The 25,095-nt window shown below is 28.2% G+C and overlaps 2 protein-coding genes across 3 annotated transcripts in view; one reads left to right on the top strand and one right to left on the bottom strand.

The window, feature by feature from the left end:
* Positions 1 to 25,095, top strand: part of LOC122509825 (mediator of RNA polymerase II transcription subunit 20) — a 423,200-nt gene that overhangs the window by 52,412 nt on the left and 345,693 nt on the right. The window lies entirely within an intron of this gene.
* The window catches only part of LOC122509818 (facilitated trehalose transporter Tret1-2 homolog), a 327,738-nt gene that overhangs the window by 34,933 nt on the left and 267,710 nt on the right, over positions 1 to 25,095 (bottom strand). For both annotated transcript variants that reach the window (XM_043624074.1, XM_043624073.1), the window contains one exon: positions 7,123 to 7,224. In XM_043624074.1, the coding sequence (XP_043480009.1) occupies positions 7,123 to 7,224 (102 nt within the window). The remainder of the gene's footprint in view (positions 1 to 7,122; positions 7,225 to 25,095) is intronic.

Below are 25,095 nucleotides of genomic sequence, written 5' to 3'. Positions count from 1 at the left end.
CTTAAACGGGGACTGTTCTGTGCGAGAGTTCTTAGATTCATTCCCAAACAGTTTTTAGGAATGCGAAACTCTGGCGCGCCTGCGCCCGCGTTTGTTCAGTTTCTTCGTTTTTGATATGTACACGGAAGTCTCGGTGTAGTTCGTAGTGTATTAATTGTTTCAATTAATAAAAATTCTAGTTTTAAATATAATAGTGAGTGCAGTTTTGTAATAAAGTTCTAGTGTTACAAATGAATGTGGAAGAATATCTATGTGAAATGTTTGATCTCATTTTGAGGTTAGGTGTGTGTTTATTTTGTTTTTAGCCGGTTGTGCAATGCCTAATTGTTATTATATTTTATTGTAATGTTGAATTTAGGCAACTAAATGTAAAGTCTAAAATGAAATAATATGTAAAAAATAGAGAATACTTTGAATTTTAAAAATCTTTGCACTGGGATTTTTATTTAATCTGTAGATATTTAAATATAATCTCTTTCTTTAAACGTTTTAAAACAAATCATTTTAGTAAAAATGGCAAAGGACTTGTATTTAATTTTTAAAGAGATTCTACGTTTAAATATCTAAAGAATAATAAAAATCCCAGTGAGAAGTTTTATAAAATTCAAAGTATTCTAATATTTTCAGTTGTTTCATTTTTAGATTTTATATTTAGTTTCAAATTGAATATTCCAATAAAAGTAAATATTTTGACAAATAAAAGTAATAATGTAGGTCACTAGAAGATCTGCTCACATTATATTCAGTATGGGACTCGGCACTAGACTTGCCTTGGACTCCGCCCAGAAGCGCCTATGAATGTGTTTAGTCTGCTTTGTTCCGCGTATAAGTGTGCATAAGAACGAAAACATTTTAAGCCTACTGACGTGCTTTAAACCTTTTACGATTCATTTCCCTGTTTTCTATCCTGGAGCCGCAAAGGTAGACAAGTTTGGGAATGAAATCTAAGTTACTAGCGCTGAACTCCACAATTTTCAATCGGATTTTTCTGCGTGAATGTAGGGTCTAGGAGTATGAAAGTAGGGTCTACGAGGTTTAAAAGTACGGTATAGGTTTCTTAGAAGTAGACCCTCCTTTGCTTCTCCAAATGGAAGATTGGCAAATTTCCGCCTGTTTTGGGAGTCAAAGTAGGGTCTAATTGTATTAGAATGAGACCCTACTTTACTACTCCTAACACTCAATAGACCCTGAAAATTCAGGGTGAAAGTAGGGCTTAAATTTCGACTTGGGTACGTTTTGCAATAGTTTATGTTTGTTCCATTTAAAAGCTGATACGATATAATTATGATTAAATTGTACATTTCAATTATTCTAGACGGTCATTGACTTGTGAGGACACAAGGAAGCATATATTATGTACTTGCAGATTATATACTTCTACTCACATTCGTCTCGAGAAGGAATTTTAAATATTAGTTATAATACGGTCAGGTCACACTATGTCAATATTCTCGCGATATTTACATACATTTTAATTGAATTTTGAATTAAATTTATTTATTGAGGCTTGTAATAACGAAAATAATGATAATTGTAATTTCAAGGCAATTAAATTTTTTCACAGAAAAAAGATTTGACCTCAGAATCTATTAAACTTTTTATAAGGTTCGAATATATTTTATTTGGTTCAGATAAATTATATTTGGTTGAAAAAAAATTATTTTGTTCATATAAAATTTATTTGGATTGAAGAAGTTTTATTTAGTACAGATAATAAAACTTATTTGAACAAAATAAAATATATCTGTACTAAATAAAACTTCTTCAATCCAAATAAATTTTATATGAACAAAATAATTTTTTTTCAACCAAATAAAAGTTTAAATAAATTTTCTTTGGTTTAAATTAAGTTTTATTTTGTTGGAATTAATTATGTTTGGTCCAAATAAGTTTTATCTGGTTCAGATATACTTTATTTGGTTCAAAATAATTCTTTTAATTAATTCAAATAAATATTATTTTGTTCAAATATTGGTTAAAATACGTTTTATTTGGTTCAAATTGATTTTTCTGTTCAGATTTATTATATTTGGTTCAATTAAGTTTTATTTCGTTGGAATAAAATGAATAAATTTTATTTTGTTAAAATATTGCTTCAAATTTTTTTTTGTTCAAACATTCGTTCAAGTAAGTTTTATTTGGTTCAAATATTGGTAGAAATAAATTTTATTTAGTTGAGATATGTTTTATTTGGTCCAAATATATTTTGTTTGTTAGAAATAAATTTATTTGGTTGAAATAAAAATTTTATTTCTGTCAAGTAAAAATTCCATTTGTGTTGAATAATTTTATTATTTAAAGTAAATAGGTAGGCTTTGAGACAAATATACTTTTGTTTAAGTCAAAAAAATTATACTTGCTTTTTAAATAAAACTTTTTCTCTGGCTGAGTAAATTATACTTGACCACAAGTTTTCTCCAATAAAATACAACTTTTTTCAACTTCCATTTAATGAAATGCTGCTTGAAATTAAATCTCCAATGGTGAAATAATATTTAAATAGTAAAGGATATAAAAAACTGTATTATAATTGTAAAAAAAATTGTATTATAATTGGCATCGCCGTATGTAATGGAATATTGGTAACAGAAGCAGGTTCATTAGCGTTAATACTAAATTATATTATTATTATTATTCTTTTTTTGTTAATTGGAATGTGTGTTTCATATTATCTTTGCTATAACGAGCCAATGACAAACTGCTGAAGTACAATATATATTTAATTATATCGCTTTTATTAATAATAGCTGCTAAATTATTATTCCTTTTGTTTAAGGGGGGGATTTTTTTTGCCTTTTTGAAAATGTCTATTGAAATTTAATTATATACATATAGTTGTATAGGAATGATCAGAAATTATGTAGGCGTATATATAGTTTGTGTTTAATTAGCACCGTTAAAAGGGTCTTCCCAGCTTAGCGATGTGAATCATAATTTTAATCGATTGGAATCTGCCAATGCAACCGCCTCGGCATTAATAAACGCGTCGCGAGAGTGAAATCACGAATCAAAAATGATTAATTAAGGAAATGTCGCGACTCATGAGTAACTGTATACGTCTTAATAATAAAAGCAAATAGTAATAGTAAATTTTTAAAATAGTCAAATAGTAAAAAATAATGAAAAATTGTTTTCGTTTTTTGTTTATGTTTAAAACTATACCTTTTCGTTTTTGTTGAGAATGTAAAAAGTGTAGAAAATTCAATATTTTTGTTTCATTGACGATTCACTATATTCTATTTACGTCATGTAATGTATCATGTTTGTACTCTTTACCTCCTCACGTCAAAATATTTTGACGGCTAAATTATAGGAGAATGTAATATAATTCCTCCATATTTGAAAATAACTCAGTAATAAGGGGTGAATTAAAGTGGATTGGTACTTTTATGCCCTTAAATTCCAAACCAATTCCGTTTTTGTCCGCAATCTTAATGAATTCCTTTTCTATTGTTAAATTGATAATTTCTATCCAATTTAATTCTCTGTAACCACGTGACCAGAGTCTGAATTTACTTTAATGCCGTTTAAGGGAATCATTTGTTGTGGAGTTAATGCCTTTTAATTAACATTGAATTCTTTAAAGGGCATTAAAGGGGTTTCAAATTCTGGTCAGGTAGTTACAGAGAATTGAATTGGATAGAAATTATCAATTTAACAATAGAAAAGGAATTCATTAAGATTGCAGACAAAAACAGAATTGGTTTGGAATTTAAGAGCATAAAAGTGCCAATCCACTTTAATTCACCCCTTATTACTGGGAAGGTTGAAAATATTGATAAATCTGAAAAAAAAATTCTTAATTTATTTACTGCCTTGCTTTTAATGGCTAATTCAACCGTTTCGTATTATCTTTCAACCAATTAGTCAATTTTTTCTGTAATTGAATTTACTACTTTGAAATTTATTCTGAATAGCAAGGACAATTTTTTCTGTAATTGAATTTGATAATAGTTTGAAATTTATTCTAAATAGCAAGGAAAATGCTGCATTTTTTCTTTTTTGGGAGAAAAATTGAAGTAACGGATTTAAAAGCATATGATGTTGATGATGAAAAAGAGTTTGTCATTAAAAAAGTACTTGAAGAAACCTTGAGAAAAAATTTGTTCGAAAAAAGGTATATTCACTTGTTCTATATATCACGAACTAGCGTTCTCTCTCTCTCTCTCTCTCTCTCTCTCTCTCTCAGGTTTCTTACAGATGCAACGTTAAAAGCTCGTTTCCGGAGAGTGGAGCCAATGGCAGTTCACCCGACGAGGATGGGTTGAAGTTAACCGAGAGCCATTAGCTTAAAACTATTAGGTCGGTAAAAAGTCATAAAAATCCTCAACTAGATTATGAAAATGGGAAGGACTAGAATTGTTGGTATATATACTAATACACTAAAAAAAGCGTCTTGTCTGTCATTGCATTTTTCAAAAGTCTGTCTTGTGTACGTTCGATGTTAATTTTAGTTGGGTTAACAGAATCTTTGTTTATGATTATTAGGCGTGAATTTTAGGATTCTTCTAGTCGTAAAGTTTAGTTTTTAATAGTTTAGGTGTAAACGGTTTGAGATGACTTTTAACATCAATTCTCTTCGCATAGTTTTTCTAAGGATATTAAATTGAGACAGAAAAACAATTTTGATATGTTATTTAGAATAATATTACTGTATAATAAAATTTTATTCTTTCCATTCAGACGAATGAACTTGATTTTATAAATGTTAAATTGTAGGTATAGAAAATTACTTTAAAATTAAATATACTTCTCGTTAATGCTTCCTCCACGAGGAAGAAAATTTTTTTGCTGATCGTAAAGAGGAAGCAAAATGTTCATGTAGGGGAGACTAGGTGCGGTTGTTACAAATGGAATATCTTAGAAACAGTTAGTTATAGAGATGGGGTTCCAAAGAGAAAAATGTTTAGTTTTTGTGTACGAACTTACTGCGCAATATGTTTAAAATTGTATGCAAGCTTTACAAGTAAAAAAATAGGCACATTGGTTTTTAGAGGCCAAAAGTAAATATTTCTCTGCCTGATATTTTTTAAATAATTAATAGATCTTTATACTTAACAAAGTAAATTTTTTTAATATCAATTACATGAGGATTAAGCTTTAAAAAACTGCCTTGGTTGTCCACATTCAGTGTATACTTTTTTAATAAAGTGTTCTATTGTAAAAAATGTACCTGTTGTGCAGTTGTTACAAGTGATAATGAGAACGGATATTTTTTCCAAAATTCAGCAGATTCGTTTGAAATGTAAAATATTATATTATATTTTTCGTCGAACAAACGTTGGTAACTTCAGTTTCATAATTTCTCGTTTTCTTAGAATTAATATTTTTTGCCAATAATAACCTATTTTGGTTTTTTTCTGGTTAACTTTTGTGTCCTGTAAAAAATAGTTAACTTAACAATTTTTATATGTTAAAAATTGAATATTATTCTTTGAACATTTATGAAGAGAAACAGAGCAGTCCGGTCAAAAAATATTAATTTTCAACGATTTTACAGGAAGTCTACGAAAAAAAGTTTTTTTTCCATGCAAAATACATGCAAAATTTCAATAGCCTACAGGCACCACTAAATATTAATTTAAAAAAAAATAAAAAAATACGTATCTAATTTTTTTCAATTTGTGTCAAAATGAGACCCGGAAATGGACAAAATTCCAAAATGTCGTTTTTAACGGACACCCTAATATTTATTTTATTTGACGTTTCGATAGCCGATCGGCTATCCTCTTCAGAATATATACACGGAAAAAATAAATTCTGTAAGAATTCCTGAATTTGTTCCATAATTGAGGATTTGTGCAAAGTTCCAGAAATTTTTAGAAATTCAATGTAAGTATTTCAGAATTGTTCCGAACTAATTACGAAACGGTTTTTGTGAGACTTTCAAAATCAGCATTGTAAATAAATTCCTGGAGAAATACAGGACTGGTCTATAATATTATCGAAATTTTGTCGTAGAAATTATATTTCTTCTAAAATAGTATTTACAAGCGTCTAATCAAGGAGAACTCCAGTTTAAATTTCATAATAATTCCCGAACTTCATCGAAAGAAAAGATGTGCCGACCCCGTTTCTCACAAGCGCTGAATAAAAGTAAAGTCTAGTATATAAGAGACTTCCCAGGTCCCTACAACCAGCGTGCGATTCAATGCGTCGTGTATTTGCGTTTATTTGTGTATAAATTATGTGTGCGTTAGAATATAATTATGTAGGTAGCTATAAGTGTATTATGTATGTATGTGTGTGTATCATCCTCAACCAATCACAGTTCGCCTTGCTTGACGAATGTCGATCAAGTATATACGCGTATATTACACAACTTCTTTTTTTTATTTTCTTTGCTACGGAATTGTTCCGGAACTATTCTGTAGCCCTTATAAGAGCTTCTTCATATATGAAGCGACCCTCTGAATTTTTCCCGAACTCATCGTAAGTTCTACCGTCCAGACTATCTGAAATACTCAGCCGCTACATTTCGTAAAAACTATCACATAAATACCGAGTTCTTACCATATAATTCCTGAATATCTATTTTGAAAGTTCGACATTTCTTCCAAATAACAGCTCTATAATAATTACCGACTTTTGCTCATATCCTCAATTTCGGAACGAATTCAGGAACTATTTCCGAATTATTTTTTTCCGTGTACAAAATGTTAGGTTGATTGTGAAATTATTTTTACTTAAAGAGATTATATATCCCATTATTTTAATTTGCTAATTATAATATATGCGAAGATTATATGAATTTTCTTTAGAACTAGAATTTACTCAAGAGCTCAAAAAAATTCGAGTACTCGAAATTATTCGAGCTTTTTACACAGCTCGGCTCGAAAAAGCTCGATCGAGCTTCGAGCTTATTGCACACCTCTAGAATCAAATAATTTTTTTTTCAGTGTATTATAAATTTAATTATTGCACGATTATTTAGGAGAATTTACAAAAATGATAAATTTAGGAATACATTTTTTTTGTTGGGTTTCGAATTTCTATTGGAGTAATTATTGATTTTCTTCATGTAGAAGTGTTTATTTTCTTGTACCACTAAATTTTCTTGATAGTCGAGAAATTTTCGTCTGAATTCGAAACACGTACGTGCAGTATTTCGTGTGTACTCACTTGTGACATGGCCTGTGGTCTGGTAGCAGTCGACGCCATGTATACCACAGACGCCTTGGGCACTCTAAAACTGTCCTCACCCTCGTCTGATACTGTTGTTACCTGAAACAAAATTAGAGAAACTGTATAGAATCACATATACCTGCCAAAAAAGAAAAAAAAGAAATCAGAAAAAATATCAAAACATTTATCGTGTATGTATTATCGAAAAAATATATCTCAACTCTAAAATCATTAGATAATTATCTTTTCGAAATGATCATGAAATATTTTTTCTCTAAATTTGTCTTGTTCTGCTAGCTAAAAGTACTTTTCGTCTTTTCAAAATTGTTTGCCACTTTTTAAATACCGAATTGCTTCTTCTTTCACAATTTCTGTTTAAAATAGTTTTCGAGTGACGGAGGGGGATTTCTAAGAATTTATGATTCTATCTTAACGGATATAAATCGTATCAATTAATATATAAATTTTTTTGTCTTATTTGCATGTAGGAGAAAGATGAATTTTTTCTCGTTGAGATTATGTGATTTTTCGTTTACGTGGTTTTCGCAATTTTATGCTCACGCATAATTATATCAATCGTGTATGGTATCACGCATTAACTGTCATCTCGGCACTCGTGGATATGTATATTCGTTTCACATGTTTCCTTTTTACTGGTGCGCTTAAAAATCTTGACAAAGATACGCTCTCTTCATTCTGAAAAGAAGCCAAAGGAACATGTGGTTCTCTTCGGCAGAATTCTTTTGTATGTAAAATGAAGGGATTTCATAAATAAGCTTTTATAGAAATATTTATACTCTTTATGTTTATATTATATACATATCTATAGGCGCGCATATATATATTTATATATATATATATATATATTTGATTCCACTTTTTTTGATTATTTTTCTAGAGTGCGAATAATATCGTTTAATGAACTGTTTTTAGTGCGCGGGATATTTGAAAAAAAATATTTATAATTCCCTATGAATAGAAGGTGAAACCATTAATCAATGACAAATGATTAATTAGAAAGTGGTTTTTTTGATAGCACTTTATTTCCGTTTGGAGTTTTCTGTTACATCATACTGTTCGCGAAAAGAGATCTTTCCGGTTGCTGCTGTCGCGTGGCAAATGGTTTAATAAACGAGTGGTATTACTATTCTCATTTAGAGACATTACATTTTTTCTTATTATATTTTATTATAAAATTTTGACTGACGTTTTGCTTCAGCAATTAATAAAAGATAAATTATTAGGGTAGAAAATAACTACGAAAATAGTCAAATATGATTAATATTGAATTTAGTACCAAAAATTGTACACGGAAAGGTTTGATGTTATGTAACATCAAGAGATAATTTTTTCTGTAAAAGGTCAATATTGCATCTAAAAGTGCTACTCTTCCCCTTTAAAATCCATTTTGAAAATTTTAAAAATCTTCATTTTTCTCTGAGTAAAGGTACACTCTCACCTCTACTGCCTGCCTGCGCAGGCAGGCGCCAAAAGACTGAGAGAGAAAAAACATTTAATTTGAATTTTCTGACTCTCTTACTCTTATGTGTTACCATGTCAACCTGCAGGCAGGCAGGCAGTAGGAGCTGTGCTAGCGCCTTAATCCGTTCATTGAATTTTCTGAGTTTGTCGAATTCTTCGAAAACTGAGTAGATATAGAAACAGACAAAACTTCTATAATAAAGAAGAATTTAACGGGGCGATATCAATTGCCCAAAATTCAACTGTATACAGGAAAACTGCACACATTCAAGCGGGAAAACTGTATACAAGCAAATTTAAAAAATAAAATCATTAAATTAAATTTAAAAACTGAACAAATTTAAACTGCATACCGGTAAATTAACTACGGGAAAACTGCACACTATTAAGAATTACAAATTTTAATAAAGAAACAAAACTAATTTAAACTGCATACAGTTAAACTGACCACAGGAAAACTGCACACAAGTTAATTTCTATTAAATTTATTAAAAATAAGCTTTTGTGCAGTTTTCCTGTGGTCAGTTTAACTGTATGCAGTTTAAATTAGTTTTATTTCTTTATTAAAATTTGTAATTTTTAATAGTGTGCAGTTTTCCCGTGGTCAGTTTACCGGTATGCGGTTTAAATTTGTACAGTTTTTAAATTTAATTTAATGATTTTATTTTTTAAATTTGCTTGTATACAGTTTTTCCGTGTGCACTTTAACGTGTGCAGTTTTCCTGTATACAGTTATGAATTGCACGGAGAGAAGGGCGTAGTAGATTCTACTGACATGGCAGTTAAATCTACTAAACAGAATCGTTAGGTTTGGACTGACGGTACAGACAGTGCCATCTACTGCACTGTTTAGTAAGATAGTAAGATACACTGAGCAAACAGTATATTCTACTAAACAGAGAGGTGTCGTAGTGTATTATACTAAACATACAGTTGGCGCCACTAACCGGTGCACTAAATGATTTACTAAACGCGTTCTGTCACATTTACTGCAACTCTTCTCTCCGTGTGTGGGACTGTGACTGACTTTTTACTATCAAAATAGATATTATTTTTTAATTTATTCAAATTTAGATTGTTAGAAAAGAGTTTAGCTAAAAGGTTTGGTTGGTGTTTATAGGCAAATAAAATTTTTTTTCAATGTGTAGATGTTGAAACAAAAATTGTTTTTACTTTCTGGTTTTATTCGCAAGAAATAAAATTTTGAATTTTTTCTTGTAGAATTTTCGATACTTCTGCGGATTATTTGTAGACTTCTTCATTTTAATAAAAGCTACTTAAGATGTCTTTTGTTGATTTTTAGAGAGGAAAATAAAAAAAAAACATATTAACTAATGAAATTATGATGTAGCCCTTTTGATCAAGATTGAATATAGGTTTTGTTCGGTTTATGTCTAGAGTAGGCGGATTTTGAATTCATTTAACTACTATTCGTCCTATGGGAAACGAATCTTAATTACAGATTTTCGCGATAGTCTCTCTCTCTCTCTCTCTCTCTCTCTCTCTCTCTCTCTCTCTCTCTCTCTCTCTCTCTCTCTCTCTCTCTCTCTCTCTCTCTCTCTCTCTCTCTCTCTCTCTCTCTCTCTCTCTCTCTCTCTCTCTCTCTCTCTCTCTCTCTCTCTCTCTCTCTCTCTCTCTCTCTCTCTCTCTCTCTCTCTCTCTCTCTCTCTCTCTCTCTCTCTCTCTTCGCGGAGAGAATTTTTGACGATCAATATGACTTAAATTTTGTTCCCGCAGTCTAGGATTATGCTTCTCTCTCAATTACTAAAATGCGCAGGCAGAGAAGGAATAAATAAAAATCAGTTGATAATGGTCATTATATGAAAATTACTAATTACAAATATTAGTACAGCAATTATTATAATTAGAATTTGAAATGTGAATCTAGTTTATCAATTAATTGTAATTGTTAATTTACGCAAATATATTAATTGATTTAAGTTTTAAACGATTGATTTCTGTTCTATATTAACTCTTTAAATTTAGTAAAATTTGACTAATTAGTAGAATTCTACTAATAATTCTTATATTAGATAGAAGATTAAAAAGTTAAGTTTAGGAAAAAATAAAATTAATAAGAAATTGTGAATAAATACAAATTACTTAATTTGCACATTCCTTTATTTTATATACAATTTTTTTTGTCCCCTTCCTGCCACCTATTTTTAGAAACTAATTCACCTCCTCAACCGATTTTTGAGGAAAAAAAGTTACTGTTAGCCCTGAGATAAAATACTCCGTAAAGTTGTCAATAATTAATTAATGAACTTTTTTATAACTGAATGTATAAAAAGAGAAATCGATTGTGAGGAATTCAGCATAAAGATCCGAGTGTTTAGCTTTTTTTTATAAGTTTATATATATACAGACGTGGTTGTATGTTTGTATAAGATTGGTGAAAGGGAATAGATAAAGGTGGAGCAAGGACTGAAAGATCCTCTCTCAATTGGTATTCTTCTATAATCATTCAAGTGCAATTATATCTTCCAATGCTTATGCCGCACACTTGTCCGCTTATGTCATATACATGCATTCGAACATGTCTTGCTTATTCAATTCTTCTTTTTAAATTTTATTTACCTTATAATAGATTATATCATACCCTTCCTTGAATTCATAATGACGACGTTTTGAAAACTTGTTTGTGATGCAGGATATTAAATTCTCTCCCCTCTTTTTTTCTCCTTCTTCTTCTTTAAGACAAAAAAAGGAATATTGTTTTTAAAAATAATTAAAGAAACTTGTTGAAATTTCACATGATGAACTTTTACTGGTGGTGCATTAAAATTTTATTTGAATCTCTTTCTCTCTCTCTCTTCGTTAACTTAGTCAAAAGAACCTTTTATTTTTAACGTTTTTCTCCATAAATGTTTCTTTTTAGTGAATTAATTTTTTTTCTTATGAATTTTTACGTTAATGCAATATATGTGTTCGTTTTTTATAACACTGGAAATTATTCTCTTAATGTCTTGATTTCAAATTGTGTTCAGTGACAATATTTCGTGATAAAGAGGTAAATTTTTGTATATCATTCCGTTTTTAGATGTTAAAGGAACATTAAAATGTAATAATAATTTGAATGTCATAGTGCTGGTGGTTATTAAGATAACACAAATGAATTACTTTTTTCCCCGCAAAAAAGAAAAAATATATAGCCTGTTCTTAATGGTTATGTTGCATTCTTTTTTTCTTTTTACTTTATTTGCGACGATTCTTGAAGTAAACATTAGTGAAATTATGTAATCTATAGGTATAGGCGAGAAGGAAAGTGGAACGTTCGGGAAATTTTCATTTAATTCTTGGAATTATTTTTTGCTTTTTTGTTTAACAATTGTTTTACAAAGTGTCAATTTTTAGTCGAAATCAAAACTATACCAAACTTATAAAAATGTTATACATTTTACAAAAATTAAACATTATTTAAATATTTTTTAAATTAGGTACTTTTTTAAACATTAATTTTTGAGATATCATTTTTTACAATAATAAAAAATGTGGTTTTTTATGGTTTTTTTTATGGTTTTTAAATTATTAGTCTGTGGATATAAAATTTTTAAAAAAGAAAAGAACAAAAGAATTTTACATTTTAAAAATGTTATTCAAATTAGTAAACATTTTTACTAATTCAAATTTAGAGAGAATATTTAATTTTCATAAAATACAACATCAAATTCCTAGAATTACTACAAAAAATTTCGATTTTGATAAGGAAACACATTCTTGACAAACTTATAAACTTAGAATTCAGTTCTCTTTGAATTTTTTTACATCTTGAGAACTTTTAAAGTAATGAATTTTAAAAAATTAGACTTAGAAAAGATATTATAAGTTAAAAACAGATGCAATTTTCAGAATTAATTGTATGTATTTCAGAAGGCTTTGAACTAAAATTTTTGGAAATTTCAATTGCTGTGAAGAAATTTACAATAATTATAATAATTTTTTAATTAAATATTTAAATATTTATTAAAAAAATTATTTAAGTTTCAAATAATTTTATTTGAAGTGTGATATTATATTGTTTTTATAAAAATCTATAATTTTAATTATTTAAAATATTATTAAAATTATCTGAGGATGCCTGTCGTTGACGGGCGAAAGCTCATAAATAAAATATTTTAAATAATTAAAATTATGGATTTTTATAAAAACAATATAATATCACACTAAAATTATAAATCCAAACAAAATAACAGCACAATAATTTTATTTAAAGTTCAGGAAAAATGTAGTTTCTGAGAAATATTAAGTCAATTTTTAAAAATTTGTTAAAGAATTTCATTAAAAATGTTAAAGATTTGATTTTTCAAAGAATTTTAATATATAAATTTCCTGAAAATAATCAAGAGAAGTTTGATACATTAATTTTCTAAAATAACTTAGTCCTAGTTTTTTAAGATAAAAAAAATTTTTTTAAATAATTGAAATTTCCTAAAATTCTGTAGATAAAATAATTGGATTTTTTCATGAAATTTAATGAAATTTTTGAAAACTATCGAGGGAAGTTGGACATATTAATTTTTAAAAATATTTCAGTCATACTTTTTAAAGGTAATTGAAATTTTTTTAAAATAATGGAAATTTCTTCAAATTCTGTAGAAAATAATTGAATTTTTTAAAGAATTTTAATGAAATTTTTGAAAATAATCGAGGGAAGTTCTTTACATTAATTTTTAAAAATAATTCAGTCCTATTTTTTTTAAGATAATTACAAATTTTTTAAATAATTGAAATTTTCTAAAATTTTGCAGAAAATATATGAATTTTTTGAAGAATTTTAATGAAATTTTTAAAATTATCGAAGGAATAATTAAATTTTCTAAAAAGAATTTTGAAATAGTTGAAATTTTCTGAAATTCTATTAAAAATACCTTTTAAAGTGTTAAATTAAATTTTTGCTTCTAGAAATTATTATTTTTATACAGTAGAACCTCGGTTATGCGAGCCTCGATTATCCGAGATTCCGGATTATCCGAGGCACAAAACATGCTCGGATAATGCGGAATAACTCGGATAAAACGGATCGAGCGACTAAATTTGGAAAATAAATTTTACAAAACCACTATTTGTGATAATTGCATTTAAAATTTCGTCCATTTTTGTCATTTAATATTATTCTAACACTTTAAACACATGAAAAATAATTTAAAAATTTTGAAATTTTCATTGGTTCCGTGTTATCCGAGTTTTCGATTATCCGAGGTACCTCTTCCCCACATTACCTCGGATAATCGAGGTTCTACTGTACCTAATTATGAAATGAAAATTTTACTGTAGTTTTGATACCAACTCGTCCATTTTTAAATTGTCTCTTAAATAGGTAATAAATATAGAATTAATTAACATTTTCTTCTTTTCTTAAAAATCTCTGGTAGGAGGTAAATTTTATTAACTCTGCATTAAGTTAATTCACCGACGACATTTATTCATTCTTTCCTTCATTATCTATAGATTCTAAAGAATTTTCATTGTTAACTTAAAAGCATTCAGTGGTGTAAATGATGTATAAAGTGCTTTTGAGAAATGTGATGAACTTAGAGTTACCCTTTCGCGTAGTTAGAGTTTTTAACAATGATTACAGGCGAGAAAATAACGCGTGAATAGTGAAGTATTAAGAAATGAAATACTACCGATTTGCCGTATTTCAAGTTTTTACGTGTGAGTATTTTATGTTCCGCTTTTCCCAGTGCATTCGGGTCAAGTGGCTATGAATATCTATCGTCTTCGTCGCGAACACTATATTATATTCTACGTACGCAATATTTCTTGCCCTTATGTGCGCTATTCATATAAAAAAAACGTTTCGGAAATTATCCAAATTACTATAAGCGCCCGTGCAGAAATTTTGACCGGGGCCAGATCGGGGCCAGATCGGGACAAACCGGGCCCCGATCTGGCAACCCGACCTGGCCCCGGTCTGGTTGAAACACTAAAACCGACCGGGGCCATGGCACTTTGCCCGATCTGTCCGCCCTGTCGGGACCCGGTCGGGGCCATGGGATTTCCCCCGATCTTTTCGCTACCCAGGTAGAAATCCAATACTGACTGCATTTTATTATATTAAAGCTCGTTATTTGATTATTAAAGCATGGGGAGTATTTACTTCAATATTAATAATTATTATTATTTTTGTAGTAAATAAACTTTTATGAATGTCATTAAAAATGTAAATAATTATTAGAATTGCTTTTATTGAACTAAGTTTTTAAAAAAAATATTTTTCTTATTTTCTTTCATTAATTTAGACAGACTATCTTATTTAAATTAATGCCTAATTTATTATTATTATTGTTAATAATTATTTAAACCTATACTTTATGTAACATTATTAAGAATTATACACAAAACACTTAAAACTAAGACGGAAAAATATCGCACGCACGGGGGATCGAACCCTAGACCTCGAGGACGCAAGTCAAATACACATACCGCAAAGCCACGCAAGCTTGGAAGCGACCTCGCTTAAACTTCCTTTTGAATCATGGGACCGTTATATACAGTATTATCATAATAAATTGACTGTATCATATTTATTTATAGAAAAATTATTAAAAATGTATGTTATATATATATATATAAATTAATATGTTTATCATAATAATATGGTAAAAATTATTAATTTAATTATTTATTCTCTATTATTTATAATTTAACTATTTTTTAAAATAATAAAAAAATTTTTATTATTAATAATTCACAATAATACTAAAAATTATTAATTAATAATAATTTATTTTTTTGCCTTAAACATGGAATTTCAATTTAAGTGTGAAAAATAATTGGTGCGTTTGTCCTATTGTTTTAAATTAAAGGAGAATAAATTCCTAAGACATCCCTCGAGGCCAATTTTTGAGTTTTTAATTGTTTATAATTTTTATTTTCAAATTTCAATCAAAGTTAACAAATTAACACAATTTTTTAAAAACGGACGTTTATTTTCTTATTCCGTTACTGCACATGCTCTAAATCAGTTCAAATTAATCCAATATTACCAGCAGACAATTAAAAACCTATAAAGTAATATATTTCAATTGTCATAAACAACATTAATTAACAAATAGTTAACTTTGATTCCTCTCCAATAAAAAATATTAATATGTCTTTTTTCTTATAATATAACTTATTTAAATATTTAATATTATATATCCGTGGTCTTTTAACATTATCCAAATAAAAAAGTAAACGTGAAAAAAAAATTTTTGGTGGAAAGGAACAAAAATTAACTATTTGTTAATTAATATTATTTGTAACCATTTAAATAAGTTATTTTTTAAACAAAAAGGACACATATTTTTAAAATGAACTTAAATTAAAAAGTAGATGTGAAAAAAATTTTTTTGGTGGACAGGAACGTAAGTTACATAACTATTTATTATTTAATATATTGTTTATAACAATTTAAATAAGTTATTTTTTAATCAAAAAGGACAAATATTCTTTAAATAGACTTAAATTAAAAAGAAAATGTGAAAAAAAATTTTTAGTGGAATAGGAATCAATGTTAACTATTTGTTAATTAATATTGTTTATAACAATTTAAATAAGTTATTTTATAATCAAAAAGGACAAATATTCTTTAAATGAACTTAAATTAAAAAGAAAAGGTGAAAAAAACATTTTTTAGTGGAAAGAAATCAAAGTTAACTATTTGTTAATTAATACTGTTTATAACAATTGATATAAATTACTTTCTGTTTTATTAATTGTGTGGTGGTCATATTGTATTAATTTGAACTGATTCAGATCATATGCAGCAACGGAATAAGAAAATAAGCCTCCTTTTTTGAAAAATTGTATTAATTTGTTAACTTTGATTGAAAATAAAAATTATAAACAATTAAGAACTAAAAAATTGACCTTAAGGGATGTCTTAAGAATTTATTTGCCTTTAATTTAAAATAAAGAATACTGAAACCGGTTAAGAATTGTAGGCTGTAGACAGTTTTGAACAGTAAATTGTAAAAAAAATCCCATTGTGCGCTGTTTGTAGATCCTTGGGCAAACCCGGCCTGGTCCTGGTCGGGGCCACGAAGTCGGGGCCAGATCATGAAAACCCGACCGGGGCCAGGGCGGTAATCGGGAACAAAAGTGGCGATTTCTGCACGGGCGAGGGTTACTTTGAATTATATATATATGCAAATTTTATAATAGTTGATTATGGATTTAATGCTATATATTATAGGATTAATTTTTAGCTTTTGGTGTTTGTTGTAAATTTTATGTAAATATTTTTTTTGGTATGTGAAGAAAAATTTTTTTGTGTAATGAAATTTGTTCATGCGTTAAAATCGCGATACTTTAAGTTGTATATATATAGTTTTGACTCTTATTCCATAAGATATCTGAACGATCATTCGCTCCCTTGAGCGCAATCTTCTCGCTTTTCAGTTCTCGAGGAATTCCAAAGCTTTACACTAAAAATGAATGAAGCCTTCCTTCCTTCGCTCGAATGGCATGGGCAATAAATTCGCCGAGAATTATAAATCGATATGTCGACGAAGAACTGAAAGGTGCTGTATTGCCAATAACACTGTAATTCTCTGGAACGTGAGATCGGTTTTTATGAGTTGAAAATCATCTTCAAAATTCAAACAATTGACGGGTTTTTAAGATACAGGGTCATTTGGGGTAAATGTAAACAGTTGATGTTTGAGATTAATTATTTAAAGATTTTAAATTTGGTAAGTAAGAAGACATTATTTTTTTTGCCACAGGTCGAGGAAAAGTCAGGGATTTTTTATTAAGAATAATTCTTAATAAATTTTGAATTTTTGTGTCTGTCTTTTTTGTTTGCCTCAGAAACTATGAAATTACCACGAATTCGAATACACAACCTTCAATCTTTTCTAGTTCTGACAATAATTTCTTTTTAAATAGCTTCATTCTTGAAGAACCATCTTAAAATTATTACTTAGAAATTATTTAATGAATAATTTTACTTAAATATTTTAAAATTAATTGAATTTTAAAAGAGTTTAGATTTTGGAAAAATTTTAATAATTCAAATTATTCCTACATTCGTTTCATTTTTAGGGTTTCGTGGCCAAGGGTTGAAACCCTTATAGCGAGACTTCGGTGTCCGTTTGTAATTTTCCCTAGAAACCGTTGCAATGGTTAGCATAACATCGGTTGCTGTGGTAATGGTTACCATTGCAACGGTTGCTATGGTAACCAAAGAAACTATTAGATGTTGAGTGAAAGTAAAAATTCTTAATTTGTGTGGTAATTTTCTATTTATTAATAATTAATAATGTCCGTAGGGGTTAAGATTGGTTTTATTATTTATTTATTCTTTTTATCCGTTTAAGCCACGAAACCCTAAGATTCAATTCAGTTATTTAAAAAAATTTTAATCAAATCCTACGCAAACATTTACTTATTTTTATAAATAATAAAAATTTCACAGGAATTCAATTATTTACAAACTTTTTATAAATTTCTTCGCAATTATTTAATTATTTTCAAAATAATAAAATTTTTTAAAAGGATTCAATTATTTTCAGAAATAATAAAACTCATTCCAGAATTTTAATTATTTTTAATACAATTTTAATCGAATTCCTCAAAAAATGTAATTATTCTAAAAATGTTTATTCAAATTCGTCGAAAGAATTAAACAATTAAATTATTTCAAAATTTGTTTACCTATACAATTTTTTAGGACAATTAAATTACTTTTAATATTCAATTAGAATTGAATTCTTCCAAAGAATTTTATTATTTTCATAAATAACAAAATTCTTTACAGTAATTCAATTATTTTCCATTTAATAAAATTTCTAGAAAGGATTCAATTATTTTTATAAATAATAAAATTCGTCGCAGCAATTCAGTTATTTAAAAAATTTGAATAAATTTCTACGCAAACATTTAATTATTTTCATATAATAAAAATTTCAAAGGAATTTAATTAGTTATTTACAACAACAAAATTTTTTTAAAAATAAAAATTTTTACAGAGATTCAATTATTTTCATAAATAACAAAACTCATTGCATTCCAATTATTTTCAGTACCTACAATTTTAATTAAATTTCTCAAAAGAATTCGATTACCTATTGTTTAGAGCTGTGCAAAATTCGAACCGAACCGACTTTTGTTCGGTTTTGGGGCGCCGAAATGTCGAATGTCGAATATTCGACATTCGAACTAAGCTAACTCGAATGTAGAATTTTCGACATTGAATTATTTTGCACAGCTCTACTATTGTTCTTAAAAATTCTATTAAAAATCGGCGAAAGATCTATTTCAATAAAATTTTTCAAAAGAATTCAATTATTTTAAAAAATCATGATAAAAATCTACAAAAACATTTCATTATTTTCATAAATAATAAAAATTTCATATGAATTCAATTATTTTCAAACTTTTTATCAATTTCTTCGCAATAATTTAATTATTTTCATAAATAATAAAACTCATTGAAGAATTACATTTTTTGCTTCCTCATAGAGGAAGTATTGCAATACCAACATTTTTCAAGTTCGATTTTTTGACATATCTTTATGTTATTTGACCTCAGGAGTTAAAAAATGACATTTAAAAATAGTACATTGCGTAACAAGTGTGAACTAGCGGCCTTTTTGGAACGAGCGCTACGAGCGTTACGAAAAAGAAGCGCGAGTTCCAAAATGCCGCCACACGTGTTGCGCACGATACTTTTCATAACAAAATCATAAAAAGGCGTTGACACTGAAAAACATATATAACTGAAAAGAATGTTGAGAAACGCATACATAAGATTCGGAACACAGAACCACTGTCAAGCGTACTTACTAGCTGATCGCGCGGGGGGGTTCGGGGGGTCTCCCCCCGACGGGGTCCAGGGGCGGAGTCCTGGTCAGGGGGTTCGGGGGGCGAAGCCCCCCGACTACAAAAAACCAACTCAAAAGAATAATAATAATATTCGACATTTCAAAGAATCGCATTTTATAATACCCCAAGCCACCGGATGCGTCGGGGGGCGAAGCCCCCCGAAACCTAGTCGTGTATTAACCTAGTCGACGTATTAATAAAAATAATATCATTAAAGAATAAAAACAGAATTTTTCACACGAGTGATCACGAAAAGGAGGTTAGAAACTCTCAGTATTTGACAGATACTGTGTTGCTGCTGTAAGACACGGTAAATGTAGTTAACTGAACGAAAACATAATCACGCCTCTTCTGGACGGAATTGCAACTACTCGAGCGTTACAAAAATACTCGAACAAGCACAAACAAAGCTCTTTTTTGAACTGAACTGTCATTCGCAGTATTTTCGTAACTACGTACTAAAAAGTACGTACTAAACTTTACATTGGCCTACGGAGAGACAAATAACGCCATTTTTATGATTGCGTTATGAAAAAAAATTTTAAAATGTTATTCCGTATGTGTGTGTGGTGTGTGTGTAAACATTACATTTTCATAAATATCTCGAAATCATGAACAGCTTTTGGGTTGAATTTTTTTTAAATTGTAGATCTCACCTGCGGACATGTAATGAGAGTACTTTTAGACATATTAATAAAGTTTAACTAAATTTTTTTTGGATTTTTAAATTTCCAAAAAAACGTTTTTGCCCATAACTCTAAAAATGCTTTTTAGACGCATCTTTTGAGCCCTAATTAAACATTTTTCGTCCATATTAACCGGAGATATTAAACTTTTAAAAATCTAAAATTTTGGAAAATAAGACTTTTTTAAAAATTTTGTTAAAAAATGCAGAAGTTTAGTTCTGTTTTGTATTTAATTATGTAGAGTTTTTTCAGACGCATCTTTTGAGCCCTAATAAAACATTTTTCGCCCATATTAACCGGAGATATTAAACTTTTAAAAATCTAAAATTTTGGAAAATATTACTTTTTTGAAAATTTTGTTAAAAATGTATAAGTAACTTTAAAAATATCGTTACCAACTTGTAGAGCATTGAAAAACGCTTCGATTGACCTATTTTTGAACCTAATTTGATCATAAATTTCGAAATTATTGGTTTTTTAAAAACCAAAAATTGTGGAGAACAACGTTTTCTCAACTTTTTTGTTTGAAAATTTTTGTTTAACTATTAAACTATTATAACTATCTTGTAGGGTATTTAAAAATATTGATTGACCCAAGATTTAATCACTTTTACCATATTTATAAAAAGTTATTCATATATTTCTATTATTATCTTCATGAGGAAGCAAAGTGTTCATGAAATGAGCACCAAATTTATAACAAAAATGTACAACTTGGCAGCGGTTTTTTAAAAATTTGTTGATAAAATTATTTAAGACAATTAAATTATTTCCAATATTCAATATGAATTAAATTCCTCCAAAGAATTTTATTATTTTCATAAATAACAAAATTCTTTGCAGGGATTCAATTATTTTCAATACAATTTTAATAGAATTTCTAGAAAGAATTCAATTATTTTTAAATATTTTACTAAAATTCATCAAAAGAATTCAATCGAAAAATTTGTTGATAAAATTTTTATAAGAATTTAATTTTAAGAAACTTTCAATTATTTAATAAATTATTTATTTTTGTATTTAAGTAATTGAATTTTCGTAGAACTTTCTAACAAGAATTGATTCAAACATGAATTTCAGTTAAAATTTTATAATATAATAATTGAATATTAAAAGCAATATAGCGTGAATTTTTTAGAAATAATTGAATTTAGAAAAGGTTTTAAATAAAAATCTTTAAAATGATGAAAATAATTTTGAAGTTACAGTAACAATATTCTTATAATATAAAATAATGATTTGATCACTCGGTCATCTTTAATTATTGTATAACATGAAGAAATCGATCAATCCGAGTTGAAGACTCGGAGTGATCGATATATCTTCATGTTTTATAATAATATTCTAAGAATTTATTGAATTTCAAAAGGTTTGAATTTGAAATTTTTGAAAGTCTTAATTCCTATGAAAAATTAATAATGATTAAATATTTATTTAAAAAAGAAGTTATTGATGGTGTTCACGAATAATTTTATAATTAAAGAATTTCGTAAATAAATGTAATAGAACATTTTTTTAATACTCCGTCACACACCTAGGGAGGGATTCTCTCTACGGTTTCAGTATTTTTTAAATAACTTTTGTTTTCCTCATTGCAAAATAAAATCAGTTTCTATACCTTTCGACAATTTACTCCTCAACACATTTCTAAAAAAACATTTAGTTTAAACATAATTAATATTTAATTATGAAGCTTCAAAGCCAGAAAAAACTCGAAAAAGTGAGGTTATGTTAAATAAAAAAATCAAGTTTTCAAAACATTTTTTGTTCCACTGTTGGTTTATGACAAAATTATATTATAAATATAATTAAAATAAATTATTTAATGATTTTTTTGCTTATTTGTTAATGTTACATTATTTTTACATGTCAAGTGGAATTCCTTCCAAGATGTGCATTCGTGTAATTAATTTTTATTTTTGAGACCGAAAATTAATTTTATAGTATAATGATAATATTCCCTTCCGAAATTTTTTATATTGAAATTTCCTACTTACTTTCGAAAATTAATTTTATTAATTTTATAATTTAGAATAATTTACTAGGGGAACATAGTCTAGGTCGGCCACCTTTTTGACTTTTGTTTATAACTTTTTTTTAAAAATGAATTTGGACAATTGAAGTATATGGTTGGAAAGTCCTGTTTAATAGGAACATTTTTTCTGTACAAAGTAAATTGACAGGTTTAAAAATGAAAAAGTTATAAAGATTTAAAAAAAAAAAAATTTGTAGTCCAGGTTGGCCATTACAGTCAAGGTCGGCCATGTTTAAAATTCAAAGGGCATTAATCGTTAAAAAATAAAATAACATGTTTGGAGTTACGGAAAATTGATTCTTTATTGTTTACAGTTTGTAACTTAATGAAATAACAAAATAATAACAATAAACAATATAAAAAAATAAATATAAATAAAAAAAAGTTTTGCACTAAAATATTAATAAAATTAAATAAAAATATTAATAAGATGATCAATTATAATATGAGTTATTCAGAATTGCAGTTTTTGCAAATGAAGTAGCTCGTCGTCATCTTTGCGCATTTTAAACACATAGTGGCCGACCTTGACAGTAAGTAACATTACCGAATTGTTGTAACCGTAAAGAAATACGTTTCGGGATTCGATTTTTTACTTTGTTTTCCTTTCAACCATGAGTCCCACAAATTTTCTGCATACTTGCCTTGACGATTCAATTTGTTTTTTATCTTTTATTAATGGTTTTTCACATTATGCACAAAACTTTTTTTGAGCTTTTTTTGTACCGACGTCACAGAAAACACAATTTTCGATTTTCCGAAAATGTAATTGAACAAAAAGTTAGGTTTCACTAAGACAAGCTTCGACAAAAATGCGCGTAGGTGGCGCTAGTGAACTTGACAAAAAAACGCGAGTGGCCTACCTAGACAGTAGGCCAACCTTGACTACATTCCCCTACATATTTGTAAGTTTGTGTTAAAACTAAATTTTTGTTGATTCCTTTGTTTATGTTGTAATGTCGCTTATTTTACAATGTGGTGAGGGATTCCCTCTAAACGTGTGTAAAGTCGTAATTTTTTCTAAGGTGTGTGACGGAGGGTTAAGTATCTAATCATTTTTATAGCAAATCAGAATATTCTTTAGGGTCAAGGAAAAAGTGAAAATTTTGTCTGGAAATTAGGGAAAAACAAAATTAAATTTTTGTGTCAACCCTGATGATGCATTATCAATATCTACTACGAATTTTTTCAGTTTTTCCATCCCTTAATACAGTAGTATTCTTGAGATAACGTTTTTCTAGACTATTTCATACCTACAGTAGTTATATTTACCCTGAATATTAGGCAAATTTGAAAAACTTGGGGTAAATGTAAACAGTCTGTTTTAAGCATTTCAGACTTATGAATATTTTCTTGTACCCCATAAAATTTTTCTAGGAAAGAAAAGTAACAAGTTCGTGCAATAGAAAATTACCGTTTAGTGAAAAAACTTACGGTTTTGGTGAAAAATAGATATTCTGTTTATATTTTACCCCATAAATGATCCTAACACTGGATAATATAATGTGAAATAGATTGAATTAAATTTGAGTGGGTTTGCGTAATGAATACATCCATTTTGCTCTCTTTTCATTGAAAATGGTGTGACACTCTCTCCTTTTCTCTCTTTCGAGTGGGAGATGTTTTTTCTCCTTTTTCAAACGTCTCGTTTATTTCGGTATGGAGTTGGAGTCGCACACTCGTTTTTGTCTTTGTCTCTCGGCGCGAGGCGTCAATGACTGACACCCTTTTATTACTCGGTAAGAGGTCTGAGCAACTAATTCAATGCGATTAATTGAAGGAGTATTCTGCTTCATCTCGTTTCCACTGCTTCTCAATTCATACCGCGCGTGCACTCGACCTTTTGAGGTATATATGCGTGTCAGCGTGTGCTTTCTTCCTTTCACGATTTCATTCTTATTGAATATATATCCCACAGGGATTATTGATTACAATTGGCTATTTATCATCATCAATGAATATTTCACTGGATTTACACTTGTGCGGTCAATTCTTAATAGTTGTTTCTGGTCCATTTTTCGTTATTGACAGAGGGATTCATTTTTTTATCTACACTGTCAGTCTGCTCTTGGAATATTGATACTTTTCCACACTTTTCTCATCTCAAATACTTATTTCGTTAAAAAGTCCCATTAATGGTTTTTTTACCCAAATTTTAAATAATAATTTATTTATTAAATTTCAAGTTGAAACCTTTTGAAGTTCATCTATTTATGAAAATTGTAAACGCAACTCTTTTTAAATTCAGTTAATTTTGAAGTATTTAAGTAAAATTATTCATTAAATTATTTATAAGTAATAATTTTGTGATAGTTGTTGAAGATTTAAGTTATCTAAAAAGAAATTATTGTCAGAAAAAGAAAATTTTTAAGGTTTTATATTAGAATTCGTGGTAATTTCATAGACTTACGAGGCAAAAAAAGAAAGACACTAAAATTCAGATTTTCTTATGAATTCTAAAAATTTAATTTTTTCCAGTACTTTTAACAAAAATCCCAGACTTTTCTCTGAATTCCCTGACTTCCTTGACCTGTAGCAACCCTGTAAATATATTGGATAGAATTATGAAAATCGCTTAAATATTCTGTCTAACAAATTAAGAAGTCTATAAATTTTATTTGGTTGTAGTTTAATTTTACCTTCTGAAGTAAGAAATGATCTTAAATCAAATGCTTTTATATAATGATCATCTATAGTCACAGATAATAATTGATCCAGAAAATTGTTGTTGCTATTTTCTATATTTATCCAGCGATTGTACAACGCTATTTTTCTAGTTGAAATCGCAATGTTGTTAATGATGTTTAATCGGATAGCATTTAACTGAACGGTACAGTTGTTCGGATAATGATGATGATGATGATGATGATGATGATGAAGGGCAGTTAAAGTAGATTTAGTGAATTGTACCGAGATACATCATAAGAAGACTTATGTTGAAGTAACGTGTAT

The sequence above is a fragment of the Leptopilina heterotoma genome, unplaced genomic scaffold (assembly GCF_015476425.1).
Source record: "Leptopilina heterotoma isolate Lh14 unplaced genomic scaffold, ASM1547642v1 Lhet_63, whole genome shotgun sequence".
NCBI lineage: Eukaryota > Metazoa > Arthropoda > Insecta > Hymenoptera > Figitidae > Leptopilina > Leptopilina heterotoma.
Note: the sequence above shows the minus strand (reverse complement) of the source record. Positions and strands in the feature narration are given on the sequence as shown.